The sequence below is a fragment of the Coenobita brevimanus genome, chromosome 54 (genome assembly GCF_032717465.1).
Source record: "Coenobita brevimanus isolate Jiangsu-jjx chromosome 54, ASM3271746v2, whole genome shotgun sequence".
NCBI lineage: Eukaryota > Metazoa > Arthropoda > Malacostraca > Decapoda > Coenobitidae > Coenobita > Coenobita brevimanus.
Window position 1 is genome coordinate 675,092 of NC_137007.1, and position 23,760 is coordinate 698,851.

Genomic DNA, 23,760 nt, shown 5'->3' on the forward strand with positions numbered 1-23,760 from the left:
CTCTCTCTCTCTCTCTCTCTCTCTCTCTCTTTGTATCTCACTTCCCCGTTTTTTCTTAGGTCTTGTCTCTATACTGACCGAGGTAAATTATAGACTTGATCTGAAAAAGCCTCTAGTGGATGATACGGAGGTTGAGGCTATCCAGTCCAAAAGCAGTCGCTTACATCTCTAAAATTTAAGGACGGAAAAATGTTAGGGTGAGGGAGAAAAGGGAGTCTTTGAAGAGGGTGTGTGTGGTTGAGTGAGCAGGGAGGGATGAAAAGGAGAGAGGGAAAGAGAGACAGAAGGTGAGGGTGAATGAGGGGAGATAAGAGCTGAGAGAGAGAGAGAGAGAATTAATAGCAATAATAATAACAATAATAACAATAATAATAATAATAATAATAATAACAACAATGATGACGATGATAAAGATAATGATAACAATAAATTTCTTTCTTTTTCTTTCCCAGGCTAGGCGATTTCTTTAGTTACAACAGCGGGTGTCCCCAAGGCTGGATGCAGATCAGTGAGAGAGACAGGCCCTACACAGACGGGTACTGGTGTGGGGATAGTAAAGGCTTCAACGTGTACTACAGCGAGACCTCCACTACCACTCTCACACTCAAGAAATTTATTACCATGGATTATATACACTTTGAGGTGGGTGGGGGATGAGAGAGAGAGAGAGAGAGAGAGAGAGAGAGGTGAAGGAATACAGTCAAGATTTTGCTTATAAGAAAGAGTAAGAGTGAGTGAGTACTGGAAGGATGAAGGATTTAAAAAGAATGTTGCGTGTAAGAATAAGGTGTGCTGAATGAGTGAGTGTGTGAGAAAGGTAGACAGTAAGTGAGTGCTAGGATGATGGATGGTCCCAGAGCTCCAGAGTCCACCACACTTACACACAATTCGCCACAATTACCACAACGCAAGTGTACAGTTCGTCCATTTTGTCTTGGCAGATATTTTCGTCCTTTCGTTGCTTAGTCCCCGAAGTTCAGTAGAAAATACGATCATACTGCAGTCCTATCTCCTTTCTATTGCACTTCTTCGTGATTAACACTGTATTAGAATGTTAAAGTCTCAATGCAGTTTAATGGTGTAATACGATACTGAGGCCCTATATCCTTTCCAAAGCACTTCTTCGTGACAAGCACAGTATTCTAATGTCAGTCTCTTGTTACAGTTCAGCAGTGAAGATAGTGAGATAAATTACATACACTAATACAAAGCTTCGTCAAAATTATCCCATATTTCTTCACATAAACTGCATCCTTTCCAGAGCACTTCTTCGTGACAAGCACCATTTTCTAGGGTCAATCTCGTTCTTGTTCAACAGTTAAGATAAACAGATACATTGAACCAACACAAAACTATGTTAAAATTTCCCATAATACTTCACATAAATAAAAGTTGCAACAGGAAAACTTGAAATCCAGTATTGCTTCCTTCATTGCAACCGTGAAAGAAGGGACGAAAAATACTGGGAGGGGAGAAGCAGCGATCATAGGACGGGAGTTTCTGTGGCCAAAATAAATATTGGCCCGAAGATCAACTGAACTTGGACGGGAGGAGAACCTGAAAACCGTGGCGAAGTTTTGGAGGCCTGGGATTGTGGGGGTAAATATGAGAGCTGGGGAGTGGATAGATAGACTGATAGATAGTGAGATGGACAGACAGAAAGATAGGTGGATAGGTAGGTCGATACACACAGATAATGAGATGCATAACTAGTGCGATGGATGGGTGGGTTTGGGTGGGTTGGTGGATGGATGGATGGATGGATGGATGGGTGGATGGACAGACATATAAATGGACAGGTAAATGGGCAGATAAATGGAATTATACAGGTAAAGATTTATTTCTGCTTACCCCTAGCCTCTTTGCACCTAGAACTGAATGAAGGACTTTTACGGCAAAGTCGATTGTTGCATGTCAGAGTCAAGAGGAAAGTTTGTAGCATCCACGTGTACGGTGTGTGTGTGTGTGTGTGTGTGTGTGTGTGTGTGTGTGTGTGTGTGTGTGTGTGTGTGTGTGTGTGTGTGTGTGTGTGTGTGTGTGTGTGTGTGTGTGTGTGTGTGTGTGTAAAGGTGTATCAGTATGACCATATCCACTGAACCACAACTCTCCTAACCGCACCAAACCCCACCTACCCCACCCACCTAACAAACCCCTATTTCCCCACTGCCCTGCCCCCCAACTACAGATCCCAATTTCCCCACATGGCCCAAACAAACCCCATCTTTTAACCTCACATTAGTTATCATTTTCCTAACCTAACTGCAATATTCCCACATTAACCCGAATCTCACCCAATTTCTCTTCTAGGGCCTGCACCAATCTCCCTTCAAATTCCGTCTATCTTACAAGACCCTTAAAAGGAGCGATGCTGTCCTCCGCTACGGTAATGCCACGGCGCCTAAGGATCGGGGAGAACTATCCGAGGGTAGGTGGCGACTGTGCTGGGTAGGGCTGGATAGGGTAGCGTGGGAGTGGGTAGAAGATAGCAGACAACTTTTGCAGGCACGGTAGGGTAGGGTAGGGTAGGGTAGGGTAGGGTAGGGTAGGGTAGGGTATGGTGGGGTGGGGTGGGGTGGGGCGGGGTATTGTGGCGTAGGATAAGTTATTGCAAAGCAGCGTAGGGTGTTATACTCTATGGCAGATTAAAGCAGGGTAGGTCACCGGTTTGGGGTAGGTCACTGGTCTTTGGTAGGTCACTGTCAGGGTAGGTCATTTAGCAGGTGTTTTAACTCCCCCAGGTTCCCTATGTGACCGCATCTTCCTGAACTGCGACGAGTACCGGTGTTCTGTTCAGAGCCCCAACTTCCCCGGTCTGTACCCCCGCCACGTCACCTGTCATTACCTGATCCGCCAGACCCGCTACGTCCCCTACACCCGCCCCCTCATCACCATCTTCCAAGACAATCCACTCAGGTTCAACGTTAAGGCCACGTCCGCATTACCAAGCCAGGAGCCCACATCCCCCGGCCTGCAGGTGGGTCCAAGCCGGGCTCAAATTGTTCTTGCCTCACAATAAACGCAATTTTTGTGTGTGGGTACAATGGTTCGATCTCGTCAAGTTACATTCTACACTCAGAATGAAGCCACGTTTTTCATTTTGATTTCATCTCCATAATTATATATTTACAGTATACCCTGTTTGGTATATTTATACTCTCTCTCTCTCATACACACAAACACACTGAGTCTCCTCACATACTGTATATCCTCGCCTCACAAACTCTTCCCTACTCTTACCCAACCACACCCACAATAAACTAACCTGATCCGTTCTTCTCCTACAGATCTGGGGTTCATGTGATCTTGTACACGATCATCTCAGTGTGTATGATGGAAACTCTACCGACGCTCCTCTCTTCCTCAAGTTCTGTGGATCTGGCACTCTTCCTCCCATCACCTCCACTGGCGCTGATATGCTCATTGTCTTCAGCACGTCGCGCTTTGACGAGCCAAACCAGGGGACTCTCATGCCCAGGACGTTCGGGTTTGAGCTAGACGTAAATGTCACATACGAGAGCATGGATTCCAGACGGTTTGCTCGTAATCGCCAGTGCGTCTTCCACATCTTCGGTGCCAACAACTCAAGCGGGGAAGTTTTATCGGTCATTAACACACAGCCTCCGAACTCTTCCTGCGTTTATCTGTTCCACGGAGAGTCACACGAGGTGGTGTGGGTTCACTTCCGCAAATACGAGATTAATCCAAAAATGGGCCACTACTCCTTCAACATGACCGAGTGCATCAACCCACTCAGGATCTACGACGGTAACTTCTTCGACACCAACACTCCCTATGGCACTCCCCGCCGAGCCAGCCTCATCCAAGAGCACTGCACTTCCCGGCCACCACCCATGTGTGCCCGGGAGTACCTGCCACCCCGTGTTGGTCACATCACACCTGTAAAAGCCTGTACCAGAAATGAAAGTTACGTGGCAAGTGGTCCTAAACTGACGGTGGTGCAGCACTACAATGAGTCAACAGCTGCCCTGGCCATGGACTTTGTACTGCGCTATGAATTTGTGAATACTCGTCCCGGTTATCACCCCACCAACGGAAGTGAGTGTGACTTTGAGGACATTAGTGATGGGTATTCACTTCGGACGGGCCGAGTCTCGTCACCCAGGACTTCCGTTTTATATGGACGGTGGGGTCGTCGCAGACTGTCCTGTCAGTACCGCCTGACTGCTCACCGGGACGAAGTAGTGAGGGTGACTATTACAAAGTTCCACAGTGTGTCCCGTTCATGTGTCACAACCACCAATAACTTCACCGGCAGCTATGACTGTGACAATCGTAATGGTCAGGCGGCGTCGCTAATCGTGTCTGAGTACCCATGGCAGGATATTGAAGTTCCCAGACTCTGCACTTGTGACTACTCTGCCATTCCCATCGAGTATGAGTCCAAATCACAAGAGCTGCGGCTCAAGTTTGAAGTCAATAATATGGATGATACTCACGACTACCTGGATTTCATGTTTGAAGCTCAGTATGAATTCGTAAAGAAATCTTCCTGCAAGAAAGAACAACGACTTCAGGGAACAAATGGTGAGATTGTGTTTCGCAAGGCCAACCTGACAGAAAACAAGCCGTGTGACAGTTACCCATGGCTTCTCCAAACTTCAGATCCCAAAAAGTCCATTTATTTCAGAATACGAGGGTATGACCACATCGACAAAAACTGCACAACCACAACGAGACTTTTAGTATTTAAAGTGGGTCGGTTGCGGCCAGTAGGCGTCCTGTGCCCAGACGCCAACAGCAAAAAGGTGGTGGAGTTGTACAGTTTTGCCTGGCAGGGCTCTGGCACGCTGGTGGAACAGTCAACAGATAAACTGGTGCTGGAGGTGCTGGGTCGTGAGGGTGGCACTAGAGATTTTGGCCCACACGTCCTCACATGGCTCCAAGTGTCACCAGCACGCCAGTATGACTGGTCCTCCGAGGGCATTGTCAAAGGCTGTATGGAGGAGTGCCCGGAACTTGGGGTGTGCATCAGTGAGGACCTCTGGTGCGATGGCGTCCACCATTGCCCCTCAGGCCATGATGAACTTATTGCTCACTGCTTCTTCCTGTCAGTGCCGTGGGCCTATATTGGGGTGGGGTCAGCGCTGAGTGTTGTGTTGCTGGTGGCGGTCACTGTCTATGGTGCGGCCAGGTTGCGGGCAGCTGACAAGAAAACTCACAACCACCAGCCAATACCCACCCTTCCCACTGCTTCAGAATCCCTATTTTCCTCAGACAAAGACATGGGTGAGCGTGATGGTGGTGTCACGTCTGTATACAGCCTGGATTACAGTGAGGTGGATTATGTCACGACCTTATGAGGCTCACAACGCTTAGCTCCTATGAACAGTAGCAACACATTAGCCTCGCCACCTCGAGTGCGCACACGCTCACGCACCTCCAGCAGCACCTTGCAACGAAGGTCAGGCAGGCACGCACCACCTCCCCGCCCGTCTGCCACTCTACCCCACCCACGCAGACCACGGAACCTCAACATGGAGCCAGTGAGCACCCACGGCGAAGATGATTCCCGCCCCAGCTGGCCCGTTCCTCACAACCAACCACCACCGCCCTACAGTCGCGCCTACATGTACACCCTCGCCGCCCTCAACACCCACCCGCTGGCCGCACTCAACACGCCCACCAGCCACCCACGTCGTGCTCAATAGTTCCCCTCAGGTCGTGATGACTGGTGTGCTCAGGCCTTGATCACTGGTGCTGCCCTCTGGCCCTGATACTAGGCATGTACACTACACTATTGCACTACACCACACTACGCCAATACCACAATGACATCACACCAACACCACACCAGGCACCACTCATACCACCACTCAGTAATATACCTCCGACACCACAACCACATTATCTCCCCACCACATCTGCACCATCACAACACCGCACACCACACCATCACCCCAAACCACACCACACCACACCATCACACCTTAGCATAAACAATACACCACACCATACCCCTAAAATGTACCCCTCCCCCCAACACACACACTGACAACCCCCGCACCCTACCACGCAGTAAATACCTCCCAATCCCAACACTGCACAACTCATATATTACTGCTCTCCACACACGCCTGTCTCCCCCAAGCTCATGTAAATACCCTGTTTTATTATTGCTTACACCCCGCACGCCGCTTTCCCCACCAGCATTATTTAGTACAGCTGCACAGAGTTTTATTCCATATTTTCCAAAGAACATACAATTATATTTCTAAGTACAGTGACATCTTATATAGTGTAATCTTGCTGTTATCAGATGATTTTACTCAGCCTTAGAGTGTCCCCGTAAATTGTGAAGGTATAAATGAAAGCATGTCAAGAGGACGGAGAATAGAAGAGTATGAGTGAGATGAAGGAGAAGGTGGGGAAGACCAAGGATGAGACGAAGGGATGGAGTGAAGAGACATATGAGAGAGGGGGGGTATGAACTGGAGGGAGGGCAGAAAAATGGCAAAGGACAGGGCGACGTAGAGGCGGTCTGTTTGTGGCCACCCCTTACGGAATTAAGGCGTCTGGCAAAATACAGATATAAATAGATACATGTCTATTTCTGTTCTAAAATATCCCTTCTAAGCTGAATGAAATCGTCTGGATACAGCAAGACTGAAATGAAAAAATACGTTACTGTACTAAGAACCAACCTTTACACTACTGCCTATCCTCCGTTCACTTTAACTGGGCGTAAAACTGCCATCTCACTGTCTTGAAATACGAACTGAAACAACAGATTTACACTATAATATGGTGCTAGTCACGAAGAAGTGCTACGAGAAAGATGTAGTACAGTGGAGCCGCAGTACTTTCTTACTCTGCCACTGAACTATGGGAAATCAGGCAGCAAAAAATAAGACTGAATTCCCTACAAACAGGATCGAATTCCCTGCCAAGTTAAAGTGAACGTACTATAGAAACTGACAATCTCCGCCTCCCAGCTTCGTATGTCATTATGGCGACCAAACTGAGCTGTCTGTGCCGTGCTGTCGTGTACTGTTTTGCTAGACAGGAATTACTTTCATTCATCCCTTTAATCTGATGACCTATTTATGTATTTCATTCTTGCTACCTCCAGACGATTTTATTGATCTTATATCTCCTTTACTCGGCAGGTTAATGAAAGCGTATCTGATCTCTGCAGCTTAAATGGTCTCTCTCAATCCCTTCAATGCAGTAACGTCCTTTAACAGCTTACTCTTGCTACCTCCAGACGATTTTAAGACTTTTTGTACTGAGTGGGTTTAGGATGGCTTTACCTAACCCCCCCCCCAGCTCTAAAGGTGTCTCCCAATCCAAATATAATCGTCTGAAAGCAGAAGGGATAAAAGGAAAAAAAATCACATTGACGTATTGACGGTGTTACGCTGAATAAAATCGTCTGTAAATACCAGGAACAGATCAATAAAAACAAGTCATCGGATTGAAGGGGTTGAAGCTGTTAGTTGCGTCTGTCTGTTAGCTGTAGTCTAAAAAAAAAAAAAATCATATACCTGAAAACTCGAACCTTTTTTTCGATGTTACCTAAAAGACATGAAATTTGGAGTAGATTGTACTGTACCAATATTAACCCCTTCAATCCGATGACGCGGTTCGATTATTTATACTAGCTACCGTGCCACCAGACGATCTTATTCAGATTTCAGTAATGGGGTAAAATAAAGGGCATATTTAACCCCTCCAGCTCTTAAAAGTCTCCCCTAATAAAGTAAAATTGTCTTATGAGAGAAGTTCTTGCCCCAGGTTCATCTTAAGCATGAACCATCCTCCTTTCGAGGGTTGGGTGGGAGGTGAGGGACGTTTGTATAACCAGGCAGAGGACCCGGTCAGTTAAAGGTGCCACCACGTGAAGGGGTCGCTGTCCAACGCCTGTCTGAAGGTAGCAAGAGTAATATAAAGAGTACGTCATAGGAGTGAAGGGGTTTTCATAAAAAATATAATAAAAAGGTGTACTAATTCATCGTGCCAAGCTCAAAAGAGAAGAGGGCAGAAAAAGGTGTGCTGGGAAGACATGAGTGGTGAGGACAGCGGTAGGTGGTGGGGAAGGTCAGGGGGAGCACACCCTGCCAAAAAAGGACACGGTTGGCAAAGTGTTGTGTCGGCGGTGTGGAAGTTTAAATCAAAGCCTTCTCCAAGAATAAGGACATTAAGCTCACGTTACTCCCATATACCTTGCTCCACAGGCAGGACTGGGAGCACAGTGAAGTTCTCTTAGGATGCTGGAAGATTGTGGACCCATCACTTTCACTTTCTCGCCATCTTCTGACGATTTTATTCAGCTCAGGATGCTAGTCATGAGGAAGTGCTATGGGGAGGGATGTAGAGCTGTAGCATTTCCCTTTTCAGCCAATGAGCCACGCAAAATAAGCCGCAAAAAGGACGAAAATCTGGGCCAAGAGGAAAAAGAACGAAATACTGGAAAAAAAGAAAAAAAAAAGGAAAATTCGGACCAAGAGGAAAAAGGACGAAAATCTGGGCCAAATTAAGAGGAAAGAGGAAAATCTGGGCTAAGTTAAGGGGGAAAAGGACGAAAATCAGGGCCAACTTAAGGTGCAAGAACTATGATCCTTCTGACATGAGAGCCTTTTTCCCAAGCTGAATAAAATCGTCTGGAGGAAACATTAGACTACGAAAAGACACCATAGGATTTTTTAAAATTTATTTTTGCTACCGCCAGACGATTTTCCTCAGCTGTGGAGAGACATTTGGCACTGGAGGGGTTATTTGTAGTCTTCATTTTCCCCCTTCACTACGAGAGGGAGGCGATGGAGAGGGGCGCCTTCACGTGGTGGCACCGATACAACCAGGCGGCTCAACTGCCTGGTTATACAAACGTCCCTCAGCTACTTCCCTACCCCCCAAAAGGAGGATGGTGGACTGCAGAAGGGTGATTTCAGCCTGCAGTTCACTGGGTTCACATTTCAGATGAACCTGGGGCTATAACAATAACAACAAAAACTACTACTACTACTACTGCTACTACCACTACTACTACTTAAAAGGGTCTTCCAGAAACTGAATAAAATCGTCTGAAAGTAGCATGAATATAATGACTAATACACCATCAGACTTAAGTAGTTATATTTTCCTGCCCAGACTATTTTCCTCAGCAAAGTATAAACCCTCTATTACTGAAGGGGATTATGGTCACTGTCTAACCCCTCCAGATCGAAAAATCCCCCCTTAGCTGAATAAAATCGTGTCCTATTTAATTCTTCCCATCTACGGACGAATTTCCTCTGCTAACAGAGAAAGAGAGAGAGAGAGAGAGAGAGAAAGAGAGACCTGAACCCATACTGCCACTCTCTTTCCCCCACCCTGTAAATAACCAACCCCTTCTTTACGATGACGTTATATATATTTTCTTCTCGCCAACACTAGACGAACTAATTCCTATTGAGAGAGAGAGAGAGAGAGAGAGAGAGAGAGAGAGAGAGAGAGAGAGAGAACTATTTTGTACCCACAGTCCTAAATCCAAGATAGTGTGGGTCAATATCGAAAGTTAATTCTGGGGCCTGAAATCTGGACCTACGAGCTTTGCAACTATGAGCCCGTAGGCGAAGGGAGGTACGTTAAGGGCCGTATTTATAGAGACTCCTCATCAATTTACAGGATAAACAAAATCTCCAGAACAGCTACTATTATAATAGGTTGTTGCGCTCTTCTTTTTTTCTTTTTTTTTTTTTTTTTAAATACACACACTTATATAATTGTGAAATATCTGGTAGGTGTATGAGTAGTAGTAGTAGTAGTAGTAGTAGTAGTAGTAGCAACGGTGGTGGTGGATACAGCCCCATGTTCATCTGAAACGTGAACCCAGTGGACTAGAGGCTGAAGTTACTTTCCTCCTGAAGTCCACCATCCTCCTTTCAGGGGATAGGAAGCTGAGGGACATTTGTATAACCGGGCAGTGAAGCCGCCTGGTCTTATTAGTGACACCACATGAAGGCGTCTCCATCCACTGCGAGAAGATGAACATAACAACAGACAATATTTTACACAACTCTAAATTGGACGTGATTATAAATAAGGTCCTAAATACCTTCCTGTCACTTATGACTTCCAGGTAAAGGGATTCGAACCTGTATCCAAAAATAGACAATATTTTCCACTACTCAAAATTGGACGTGATTATACTGTAAATAAGGTCCTAAATACCTTCCTGTCACTTATGATTTCTTGGTAAAGGGATTCGAACCTGTATCCAATCCTCCCTTCACTATCACACGTCTCCCCGAAGATGAATTATATCGTCTATTGGTGGCAAGAAATGAAATATGTAAACAGTCATCACGCTGAGAGGGCGAAACTGTATTTTTTGAAACGAAATAGGTAGACGTACTATGTAGAAACGAATCACACTGTACATACTGCACACTGACCTGAGAATTTATACTGTGTTTCCTAAGTGTACAGAATAAAGATGTTGTTTATATGATGTGATATAATAACAGTACTCCTTAACACCGATGTCGACTGATTTATTTTTATTTATTCTCACTACCTCCAAACGAATCTATTTAGCTTGGAAGTTCGTCTCTGTGATGAAAATGGTGATGAAAATTATGAAGGCAATATCTAACTCCTCCAAACAATCCCTCCAAGCTGAATAAAATCGTCCGGTAGGCAGAGAGAATAAAATAAAAGACACGACAGCTATGTGAAGGAGTCCCTAGTTAAATGTGAATATTTGTATATATATATATAAAGAGAGAGAGAGAGAGAGAGAGAATAAATAGATTAGTCCAACTGGTCTGTGAATCATTAAAAAAAAAAAAAATCCTCAGCACGATGACCCCTTGCCCCAAATTTATCCTTTCCGCGACCAGACGATTTTATTCAGCTTAGGAGACCCCTAGAGCAGCGAGGGGGTTAATGAAGGCTGTATCTAACCCCCCTTCAGTTCTAAACGTATCTCATCAGCTGAAGAAAACCGTCTGGAGTAGGCAAGACCAAGATGAAAAAAAAAGCAAATGCAGAAAAGGTGTTGAATTCCGCCCTACCATTTTTTTTTTTTTTTTTCTGATCCACTAGACGATTTTAGTGGCTTGGGAAATTTCGAAATAGAAAAAGATATAGAAATCATTAATTCCCTTTTGTATGTGCGGCGTTTCTTCAGTTTAATAAAAATTGTCCGGAGGTAGGAAGAGCAAGTAATAGGTCGTCGTGCTGAAGGGGTTAATAAAGGAACGAAATTTTACTTGTGTGTGTGTGTGTGTGTGTGTGTGAAGGATCTATACACAAAAATAAAAACCACTATATGTACGTATGTTTGTATGTATGTATCTCCGTATGTAAGTTTGTATGTATGTATTTAGGTATGTATGTATCTACGTATGTAAGTTTGTATGTATGTATTTAGGTATGTATGTTTGTATGTATGTATCTAAGTATGTATGTATGTATTATAGAGTATTCTGGCATACTATTGTTTTGAAAAGTCTATGCTGTTATCTTGTACATAAAGTAATATTTGACAATAACTAGTGTTTCATTTATCCTTCTCTCTGTCTCTGTCTGTCTGTCTGTCTGTCTGTCTCTCTCTCTCTCTCTCTCTCTCTCTCTCTCTCTCTCTCATAATCAAGCACAAGTATGAGTTTTTCTTTCAATATTAAGATCTTGCCGCCTGGAATTGACCTAGGGGTATGTGTAGTCTCTCTCTCTCTCTCTCTCTCTCTCTCTCTCTCTCTCTCTCTCTCTCTCTCCGTCCCCCTCAATATATTTCACTCTCCCCTCGAATCATCAATTGTCATTATCTTCAACTCTGTTTTTTCCGACTTTTTTTACACGAATTATTTTTCCCTTTCTCACATCCCTGCATGGATTTTTTTTTATAGTTCTTGCTCTTTTGTTATTCTGTGCTTGTGTTCACAATTGTTCTTCTTTTGTCTCCTTTTCTATGGTGCTGTGTTCTTCCAAGTTAATTTCTCTACTAACTACTTCACTACACTCTCCATTTTAACTAGGCCTACTGTAACAAGAATATATAACTTGAATATGGTGCTAGTCACGAAGAAGTGCTACGAAAAGGATGTAGAAACGTAGTAATACCTTGTCATTGAGCTACAGAATAAAATAATAATGAAAGCTGAATACGTCGAAAATAGCCTACTAAAAACGAACACACTATAGGAGGATATTTTATTTTGATCTAACTTCAGACGATTTTATTCATCCTCTGAGCAATCTCTATTAATAAAGGGGTTCATGAAGGCTATATCTAACCCCCTGTTTGTATAATCTCTCTTAAACTGAGTATAATCGTCTGGAGACAGCGCCCTCCCTCTCTTCCCTCTCTCTCTTCTCTTCATTTTTCCCTCTCTTCCTTCTAATGTCCTTGCATCTCAGGCTGGATGGGGGAAGCGAGTGTATGTTTCTCAGCGCCAAGAGGAACGATGCAGAAATAACCGGGGAAATTTTAATAAGAGGAGAGAAGGAAGAGGAGCAGAAATGAAAGAGGAGGAGGGGAATGGAGGAGCATATGCAGGAGGAGAAGGAGAAGGAGAAGGAGGAGGAGGAGGAGGAAGAAGAGGAGGAGGAGGAGGAGGTGAAAATAAAGATGAAGGTGGAGGTGGAAGAGTATGAGGATGAGAAGGATGAAAACAAGAGCAGGAAGAAATGTTTAAAGATGGAAGAAAGAGGAGTTGAACAGAATAAGGACAGAAAAGAGGAGGACGAGAAGAAAAGACAGGAATAGGAAGAGGAGGGGAAGGAGCACGAGGACGAGGAGGTGTTGTAAGTTTCTCCACACCAAGATGAAAGGGGCGGAAACTTCCTCAACTCCCACCCAAAACAGCCATGAAAATAGATGGAGGAGGACCAGGAGGAAGAAGAAGAGCAGAACACACACACACACACACACACACACACACACACACACACACACACACACACACACACACACACACACAACAAATTCTAATCATAATTTGGTTTTGCAGGAAAGACAAGAAAAGGAGTGTGGAATTTGCCCATACGCCTTGTTCCTCCTGCAATACTAACGAGTAATTCCCTATCGTATAATTTCTTTTTGTAGGACTGACATGAAGTGGGTCGATGCTACACCTGTATTACCTGCAAGTGCTAGAGTGAGACGCCTTCAGGTGGTGGCACAGATATAACCAGGCGGCTCAAGTGCCTGGTTATAAAAGACGTTCCTCATTTACTTCCCTTTCCCTCAATAAAAAAATTAAATAAAGAAAGAAAGAATGGATGGTGGACTGCAGGAGTAGGGCAACCTAAGCCTGTAGTCCACTTGATTCACATTTTAGATACGCCTTGAGAAACAACACAACAATAACAACAACAAGAACAACAACAACAATGCAACAGTAGCAGCAGCAACAACAACAACAACAACAACAACAAAGCAGCATCAGCAACAACAAAAACATTAAAGTATAAAAGCAGCAGGTCTACCAGCAAGGTGCCCAAAGAACAACACATCCATTCACAAATTTTTTACGTCTGATTGTATCGTTCTCAGACAGGTGAAGATCCTTATTAGTAAAACACAGATGCTTGTAGTTTTTCATCATTCATCCAGACGATTAGCATACTTCACACACGATAGGAAAATATGTATGTGACTAAGACATAAATGAAGTTAAATTCAATGTTCACTTTCCAGAAATATGCGGAAATGTTGAGATATGACTGAGGATATGTAAATGGCCTCATCTGTGAAACTTAAAAGACGAAATAGGCAAAAGAACGAGTGACGAGAGTAAGAGTGAAGATAAACTAGAATATAAAACTGACGATGCTCGGATAAAAGATGTCGGTAAATAAAGACTGTGAAAGACCGTGATATGAGAGACAAATCTTTTCTCTGGTAGCCCTGAATATTACCATCCCGAGTGAGAGCTAGAGAGTGGGGGTGAGAGTGGGGGTGAGGGTGGGGTGTGTGTTTGAGTTGTGGGTAATGAGGTAGGTCTCTCACGCCCCGATGCCCACACCACAGAAGGGGGAGCAGACGGAGGGCAAAGACACAGTGAAAAGAAAGTTATTTAGATCTTGGGATTGTATTTTAGGTGGCAGGGGAGACATTATAGTATTTTTTTCCTCGGCACATTTTCAGAAACTGGTACGTAGGAAGAAACACACAGAACTGAATTTTAATATTAGTGAATGGAAAGTGTTAAACGCCAGCAGTTAAAACGAAAATCCATCTAAATCATAAACCCTAACCGAAAACATAAAACAAAGATTTGGAAATATAATAATTCATGATATTAAACCAGGTAAACAGTATACACGTTCTCACAAATTAACAAGTTTCAGAGGAAGACGATAACAAAAAGAAAATGAGGAAAAAGAAAATGTCCTAACCTTGTATGTCACGTCCACTCGTATTGTGTCCAGTTCCGATCATCAACTGCAATAAATAAATAAATAAATATGTAAATAAAATAAATAAAATAAACAAAAAACAAAGACGTGAAGAAATCAGTAAGGATACAATGAAATATAACAAAATGGTCCCGTAAATTGAGAAGCAATTACAAGGAACGTTATTAGTACTGATCTTTTGTACCTTAACTAAGCGTACTGCACCGACGATACATAATACAGGTTTACAAAATAACAAAAAATGATAATATGGCAGATGATAAATATTTCAGTAAAGATCGGTCAAGCTGCAGTAAAGGTAACAGCCAGGAACCTATTACCAAGTATGCCAAGTCACATAAATTACAACTTTAACAAATTTATAAACGCAAGGGGATAACTGCTCTTTATTTTGGTAGACTGTGATACAAAATTTATTCAAAAATCGCTTAGATAAATAAATGGAGCTTAATCCCTAGTTAAACACATTCACTAATAAATAATAAAAATCTGAATTACTTTGTTTTCAAATCCAAATCCTGATGGATGCAACCCCAGCATAACTTTGTCATACTGTACAACTGTAATTAAATCTGATATTATTTTCCATTAAAGATCAGGACGGTGTGAAGTAACCCTTTAAATAACCATGTTCTATTACATTTCCATGAGAGTTGTTCTGTTCCTCATGGCGGATCTTCTCGGATCTGCTGTGGCTCAGTGGTTGACGTACTCTTCTCTTAATGCACGTACCCAAAGTCTAGGATCCGAACCTTCACCGTGGAGGACATTGAAGGTGGGTGCTGGTAGTCTGTCTTTTCATATGCTTACATGATAATCGATCTTGTCTGTTACTTCAACGACAATAACACACACACAAAAGATGACCAATACAACATTTCCATTTTAATATCACTATTCCTTCACAACCCCCTTCTTCACTCATACTTCTCCAGCATGGGGAAGGGTAAATTCTACGTCCCCTTTCTCCCTCCTACAAGAAGGTCCGTTCTAGCAATAGCAATGGAAATAAGAGGAACTGGCACGGCATGCAGAGTACAGACATTCCTCTCATCTTTTCCTGCCGGCTACGGATAGATTAAATGGTCGAGGGAGTCATTCTGATTAACTATCCTTATCTCAGACTTATAGGAGTGTTGCTTTGGTCACAGCCTCTCTCTCTCTCTCTCTCTCTCTCTCTCTCTCTCTCTCTCTCTCTCCACCCTTGCCATACGTTACTGCCTCTTGGGGTCAGTGTTCGTATCGATCCTTCACTCTCACCACCCCCCTGTTCCTCTTCTGATCTCTCTCTCTCTCTCTCTCTCTCTCTCTCTCTCTCTCTATCTATCTATCTATCTATCTATCTATCTAACCCCAGACTATTTTATTCAGCCGAGAGTGAGCATAGGAACCTGAAAGTGATGAAATAATAGCAAACTATCACAATTACGAATAAAATTGGTGTTGTGAAAATGGTATATGGAGAAGATAACTGAGATAGATGATGATGGGTTGGGAAAGATGATGATGAGAGGGAAAGAAGTGAGGAAAGAGGAGAAGAAAAGCCGGAGGAGAGAGAAGAGGAAAAAAGAAAAGAGTGGAGAGATGAAGGTAGGAGAGGAGAAGAGAGAAGGAAAGAGGGAAGCCAGGAGAGGAAAGGAGAAAGAGGAAAATAGATAGGAGAAAGGAGATAAAATAATACCATACTGACAATTATGGTGTAAACTGGAGTTGTGAAAGCGGTATATGGGGAGGAAGATAATAAAGGATGAGTGATGATGTCTTGAGTAGAAGGGGGAGAAATGGGGAGCGTAGTAGTAGTAGTAACAGAAGAAGCAGTAGTAGTAGTAGTAGTAGTAGTTGTCCTTTTAGTGCAGTCCACCATCCTCCTCTTAGGGGATAGGAAAGTTAGGGGCTTCTGTATAACCGGGCAGCTCCACCACCCGGCTATTTCAGTGCCACCAAGTGAAGGCACCCCTCTTACGCAACGACGAGCAGGGTTGATGCCAGTAATATTACGAGATGTCAAGCCTTTCACAAAAACTTCTTCCTTTTTCGTTCAGTCTTAAAAAAACTTCTTCCTTTTTCGTTCAGTCTTGCTACCATCAGACGATTTTTAACCCCCTGGATCCAAAGACGAATTTTCTACTTAAGTCTTGCCATATAAAGACGATTTTCTTAGGCTATGGCGAAGCTTAGGGGGTTTGATATTGCCTTAATCAACCTCGCCTGTACAAGAACTGAATAAAATCGTCTGGAGGTAGTGAAGGGATTAAGAAAAAGGACCTCTTGAGCTTAGGATGCTCGCGGTACAGTTGAGGGAAATCGTCTTGTCAGGGAGAAGAAATGAGAAAAATCAACTTAAAGAAGCTGGAGAGTTGCCAGGCTAGCAGGAAGGGAAGATAACGTGATTATGAGGAAACAAGGGATTTAGTGGTAAGGAAAAGATTGGTAGAGAGGAGAGGAAAGAAAGATGAAGGGGGAGAGGGAGAGAGAGGAAAGGAGAAGAGTAGGGATGGAATGCAGAAGGGAGAGAAGAGGAGGAAGGTAGATATGGCTGGAGGGAAGAAAAGAGGAGAGGGGAGGAATGCGACGTAGATACAGGTGATGATGGCGAGAGAAAAAGAGGAAGAGGAGAATAAGAATAGCAGAGACGAGAGGAGAGGGGAGGGGAGGGGAGGAGAAGAATGGACAAGGAGACAAGAAAAGAAAAGGAGAATGAAGGAGGAGAGACTGAGGGAAGGAAAGAAAAGCACAGAGGAGGGACAAAAGAACAGAGAAAAGAAAGAAGAGGAAAGCAGTGGGGGGATGAAATAAATGAGAAAGGTACAAAAATGGAAAGATGAGAGGAAACACGACAGTAAAACAGGCAGGTAATGTAATTTGGAAAGGATTAGAAGGCTTGTAGCAGACCTGGGGAGAGGAAGGGAAAGAGAGGAAGAGATAATCACATGAAGGGGAAGAGATGGAGGGGATGGAGGGAGAATCGTATGGAGGAAATAAGGGAGGAGAGAAAGTGGAGATAATCATATTGGAAAATGAAGGAAAGTAAGGGAAGGAAGAGGGATGGGCAGAGAAACATGAAGAGATAGTTACATGAAGGAAGGATGTAAAAATAAAAGGAGAGTGAAAGGAGTGGACGTGGAGATATAACTGCATTAAGGATTAGGAGACTCGTAAAAAAATCTTGGGGGAGGAAGGAGGAAATGGAGGGACGGAGAGATATCACATGGAGGAAAGGAGGGAATAAGTCTGAGGAATTTGGAGGAAAGAACAAGAAGGGAAGAAAAATATGAGGAAGGAAGAGGAAAATATGAAGAAAGAAGAGACTTGTAAGAGAATAAGGAGAGGGGGAGGGGGAAAGAGATGGAGAGAGAGGATGAGATGGCGAGGAAGGGAGAGAGGATCTGATGCTGGCCAGAACACGAGGAGGAGAGGCAAGAACAAGAGTAATATAAGAGTAATATGGAAAATACCTAACTAAAGATATCATTGCTGTGAAGGGGTAATGAAAGGATATTCTGATGTCCTCTCGTTGTCTCCTTCCATTTCTGCCTGTGTAACCTCAATCTAATTATTTTTCTCATATAACCCCTTGGGCACAAATATTCACGGCCAACATTGGCTAACATAAGACTGATTCAAAGCTGGGTTGTTTTATAGTAAGTCTCTCTCTCTCTCTCTCTCTCTCTCTCTCTCTCTCTCTCTTTATATTACTCCATACCCCAGAATGGAATGCACCTCGTTTTTTTCCGGTCAGCAACCCACTCCTCTATCCCTACATTACCACCTCTTACACACACACACACACACACACACACACACACACACACACACACACACACACACACACACATCACTCTTTCTCATAAGCATTCTTTTTTACCTAAGTTTCGTAAATGGACGGCCGTGACTTGAAAATATAAGCTGGAAATGGAAAATGGAATTCGGGAGTATTATCAAACATTCTGTGATGCATCTCCGGTTCTCTCTCTCTCTCTCTCTCTCTCTCTCTCTGAAGCTATCTGTCTTTGTCTCTGTCCCTCTCTTTCTTTGTATCTGTCTCTGTACCAGCCTCTGTCTTTCCCTTGTACCTCTCTGTCTTTCTTTCTGTCTCTGTGTCTTTACTTGTTTCTGTATTTCTTTCTGTCTCTGTGTCTACCTCTCTCTCTCTCTCTCTCTCTCTCTCTCTCTCTCTCTGTTCCTTTTACCATTATAATTTCGTCCTACGTACAAACACTTCAAATGGACAGTCGATTATAAATGCTTACGGAACAACAGACAATATATCAAGAATTACGTTTTAAAAACTACCTTTCTCGTGACAACAGAATGAGTTTATTTTTCATTCTTTTATCTATGCTGTGATGAATAGAGTCAAACAAAAATGTGCGCCAGAACTCCTCTCGTCCTACAAATGTATTGGTGGGAGAGGGACGGCAATACAAAAAAATAACATTAAAAAAAATCATAAACACAACCACAGAAAAAACACACCTCGGCACAAAACAAACATCGACGCAAACACAGGCCAAACAGAACGCAATACGAACACAGACAAAGACAAACACAACAATGACAGCACTACCTAAAGCACAAACAAACAGCGCAAACACAAACACAGCACGCGAGAGACGCAGTGTAACACAGCACACCACATACCTGCACACCACGAAAACACACACACACACACACACACACACACACACACACACACACACACACACACACACACATGACAAGACACGACACAACACAACACAACATAACTCTACCCTACCCTGCCCTACCCTATCCTTCCCTGTCCTACATTACACTACCTTACACTACACACCCCAGCATGACAACCCACACAGTGACCGGTGTTGATGGTAATGAACGAGGGGTCCTTGTTTAAGTATGACTAATGACCACAATTACCCCAGCGAGGCAGACTAATGCGTTGTGATGGCGGCGGAATGAACTGGGATGCTGTCATACACTTCATCTGATGTCCAGTGCCTCTCGTGCTATAGTCAGTTCATTTTCGCTTGGCGGAACTGGGCTACGACTTGAATAATATGTCCTGATTACATGAAGTTCGATGCCCCTTAGCCAGGTAATGAGTCTCCTTGGTTACTAGTCAAATCAGCCCTCCAAAGTGACTGCACCTGGCCATCAACTAATCTGAAAGGGGTTGGCAAGTATCGTCAGGTAAGGACAAACGGGCCGTCATAAACTTTTTTCATGAAAATAAAAAAAAGAACCAAAAGCTGAGGGACCGCATAAAGCTGTCTGTTCCTTAGAGTTGACCGAATTCGACCCAAAATCACGATCCGTTTACTTCGAGATGCGTGGATACAGTGAAGTTCAGGCAGTAACAGGCAGAGGGAAAGACAGACTGAAGAAGACAGTTCCAATGTTGTTTTGTGTGTGTGTGTGTGTGTGTGTGTGTGTGTGTGTGTGTGTGTGTGTGTGTGTGTGTGTGTGTGTGTGTGTGTGTGTGTGTGTGTGTGTGTGAGCGCTAGATAAAGAACTCGTGCATGCGTGCGTGCAAATCCTTCTTCCTCACTCCAAATCCCACGCCCTCAATCAGAGCAGTAAGAGGAATGGATACAAGACAGGAATTTCGTGCATAATTTCCCATGAATGTACAGCTGAAATATCGCCCCAATTCGAGTAATTCCGGATGCCGGGCGATATCAGAGGAGGAGACAGGAGTGTGATGCATGACAGGCAACAATATATTCATGAGCCGGGATTTGACTCCTAACACATCACGACTCACAAATACCCTGATACTGCTGTTACTCTCTCTCTCTCTCTCTCTCTCTCTCTCTCTCTCTAACTTCCTCACCACATGACAGTCGGGACAAAGTTTCCCCATGGAACATACCTATGCCTTCTCTTTCGCCTCCCATTCTCTCCTCCACACATATTTCCCTGCATACCATCCTATCTCCCTCTTTCCCTCCTCCCTTCTCTCTCACTTTCCTCCCTTCACATTTTTCCTCCCCTGCCAGCCTCCCTCTCCGTGCCACTCCGTGCCTCACCACTATCTTGACTCCTTCCCCTCCTCCATCTTCCTTCCTCCCTTTCACCTTCAGCCTGTCATACCATCCTCTCTTCTTCTTCCCTCCTGCTCTTCCCCTCTCTCGCCCTTTCTTCTCCCTGTCTCTCTCCTTCCCTCTTCCCTTCCTCTCCTCCTCGCTCTCTCCCTCCCTGACCTCTCTCCAGCACATGACAGTGAAGGCAGAATTTTCCTCTTGGCCATTTTCCATCCACTCCCCCGGGCTGCTGGAGAGGGAGGCCTTCAAGTGCTGACACCGATAGAGCCGGGTGGTGGATCTTCCCGGTTCAACAAAGGTCCCTCAACCCTCTCTATCCCGCAACAGGAGGATGGGGAACTGCAGGAGAGGGGTAACTTCAGCCTGCAGTTCACCAAGTTCACATTTCAGATGAACCTGGGGCTACTACTACTACCATTACTACTACTACCATTACTGCTACAACTACTGCTACTACTACTACTACTATTACTACTACTGCTTGTATTCATAAAACATCTCAGCTCACTCAGGCCTCTACGACGTACTCTCATACCGGTATTTATAAAGACGTTTGGCGTTGGCTGGAATACATACAAGAGGCACTGTAAATGAAAAACTCACATTATTCCAGAAATCTCGGTATTAAGCTGAAGATGAATATGCAAGATGAAGTATAATCCTTGCAAATATACTTACTTCAGAAACGACAAGATTAGCTACGAGAAAGCAAGGTTTGTGTGGTAAAAAAAAAATATAACTGAGAAAAGCGAATCTGGGGGAAAAGAAAGAGGTGTGAAAGTAAGAAAGAAAAAAGGAAAAATCAAAATGGTACCAGCCTTAAAATCATGTCGCACGGAATAAAATATCATTGTGTTTATTTTGATTAAGTTATTACGATTTTTTACATAATATTGTTTCTCTGAGCGTTTTTATTTAGCTTCGAAGAGAATTTCCGCACTACAGGGGTAAAATATAGCCCCCTTTGACTCCTTTAGAAATATGGGTTGTCTCCTAAGATGAATCAAATAACTTAAAGACACCACTGATTATTGAAAGAGATACAGGGAAAGAAAGGGAGAGTAAGAGACGAATAACCCTGCATGTAAACAAAGGGAGAAACTAGTGCCATCGCTGCCGTGTTGATATAAGGGAGAGAAAAGGATCACCACTATATACTGAATGAGATAGAGGGAAAGGAAGGGAGAGTAAGAGACAATTAACCCTGCATGTAAACAAAGGGAGAAACTGGTGCCATCGTTGCAGTGTTGATGTAAGGGAGAGAACAGTGTCACGAATCAATTCGCGACATTTCCTTTTTGTGAGAAACCACGAACTATTAGTGGAAAACTCACTGTGTATCGCTCAGCTAACCGTTTCTCCCTCCATTATCGGAGTATACTTTTCAAATAATTCGTCACCGTTTTCAAAGAGTGACCGATTTAATGCACGTCACTAAGTGCTGTACTGAGCGATACTATTGTTTTTTATTGTTCGCCTCTGCTTCCTCATTCGACCGTTAAAAAAATGCGGCCGAGTGCTCCGCTTTCCCACGACTTAGTTAGTCTTGTGTTTGTTGTGATGGAGGAAGGTCCTGTGCCGCAGTGTGAGAGGTCAGCTAGTACCCAAACTCCACTTCACAGTTAGTCCAGTCTTCCCACCCACCTGGTGATACGCAGCATTCATCGATTATAGTATTTCTTTTGTGTATTTTCTAGTTATAAGAGTTTGATTAAGGTTTTTTTTTAGACGTAAGTATTTAGCTCGTGTGAGAGTGAGTGAGTGCGTCTCATTGATTTGAAATGTAACGTTAAATTTATTTTTTGTAATTAATAAATTTAACAGTTCCTTTCTCGAGCTTATTGTAAAGTAAAAATCTTGTTTCATTTTTCCATAATTAAGCTTATTTTCCATATAGCTCCTAGCTTGCATAAACGTTTGCTTTCATAACTGGTACTTAGACCAGTCTTGTATTAACTTAAAATCCGTTGTGCCAGGAGTTAATGCATCAGCAAGAACCTGATGTTATTATTATTAGTATTAGTTATTTATTGTCAGGGGTGATGTAACTTTCTCCAGAGGCTAACAGTACAGTAATTCAGCAATTGTGAGTAATTAGTCTCTGCTGTGTACTGTTGAGAAAGTTTATAAATTCTCGTTCTTGAGAATCTTAGCAAGTCAGCGCAAAGTAATCGTTGCTTGATGTAGCAAGACAATCATTGTCTTTGCTCTTCAATATTATTGAATAATATTATCAAATTAAATAATATTTAACCATTTATTTCAAAATTACCGTGATATTATAAAAACCCCGTGACAATTGGCGACCTCATTCCAGGATATTAACTCCTAGCTCTAAAGCTATTCACGAGATAGTGCTCACTCATTCATATTTAGGTATTTATTATTAAAGTTTATAGGCACAAGTTTACTGGTGGTTACCGTTAATTTAGCAAGTGAATTTTGCTTTATTAATCAATAGAGTACTTAACTCGTTTATTCTTGGTAACGCCAGACGATTTTATTCGCTCCTGGGAAGTCGGCGTACCCATTGTGTTTATTATTGAGTCTTCCCAGTCATTTACATTTTTGATTTATTCTTTGCCAGTTAACTGGATAAGACTGGTCACCACTAGCTTGTGTCTGTACTCTTTACTTGTAGTTATTAGCATTCGTTTGCGAAGCAGCAATCAGTACTGAGTCGCTAGTTATTTAGATTGAGTTAGCGACATGGCTACCACCGTATTTTTACAGGAAGCCAAAGATATGGGCCTTACGGACCCAACCGAAATTAAAGAGTATATACTCTCACGGCATAATCAGGAACAGCAGCGCGAGAATGATGCCCGTGAAGAGCGTAAGATTCAGCGCGAATACGAGCGAGAACAACGCGAACAACGTGAAAGAGAGCGTGCATATGAACAAGAGCAGCGTGAGAAAGAGCGCGAGTACGAGCGAGAACAGCGTGAACACGAACAAAAACAACGCGAGCTCGACTTAGAAAAAGAGCGACAACAGCGCGAACACGAGCTAGTACACGAGCGAGAACAGCGCGAACAGCGTGAGAAAGAGCGCGAATACGAGCGTGAACAACGAGACAGAGAACGAGAACACGAACGTGCCGAGCGAGAAGCACGAGAAAAACATGAACTTGAAGTGCTGAAGCTCAAGCGAGATTCCTGGCTTCAGACACATCTGGTGCAGTTGGTTCAAGCTCCACGAGCGCTCTCCTGCACATGTTATGGCGACCCCACACATCAAGCTTCCCCCATACAAAGATGGCGAGCGAATCGAGCCATACATAGCTCGATTTGAAGACATGGCTCAGCTTTACCAGCTCGATGATGCAGCTAAGCGGCTTCAGTTTCTTAGCCTGTTTGAGGGCCCTGCC

At 43.5% G+C, this 23,760-nt stretch overlaps 1 protein-coding gene across 1 annotated transcript in view; it reads left to right on the forward strand.

Annotated features, from left to right (window-relative positions):
* LOC145400979 (uncharacterized) overlaps nucleotides 1–5,321 on the forward strand; it is a 32,097-nt gene extending 26,776 nt beyond the window's left edge. The window contains exons 4-7 of the mRNA XM_080273339.1: nucleotides 453–642; nucleotides 2,308–2,425; nucleotides 2,739–2,974; nucleotides 3,285–5,321. Coding sequence (XP_080129465.1) covers nucleotides 453–642; nucleotides 2,308–2,425; nucleotides 2,739–2,974; nucleotides 3,285–5,321 — 2,581 coding nt within the window. The remainder of the gene's footprint in view (nucleotides 1–452; nucleotides 643–2,307; nucleotides 2,426–2,738; nucleotides 2,975–3,284) is intronic.
* Nucleotides 5,322–23,760: the final 18,439 nt, after the last annotated feature.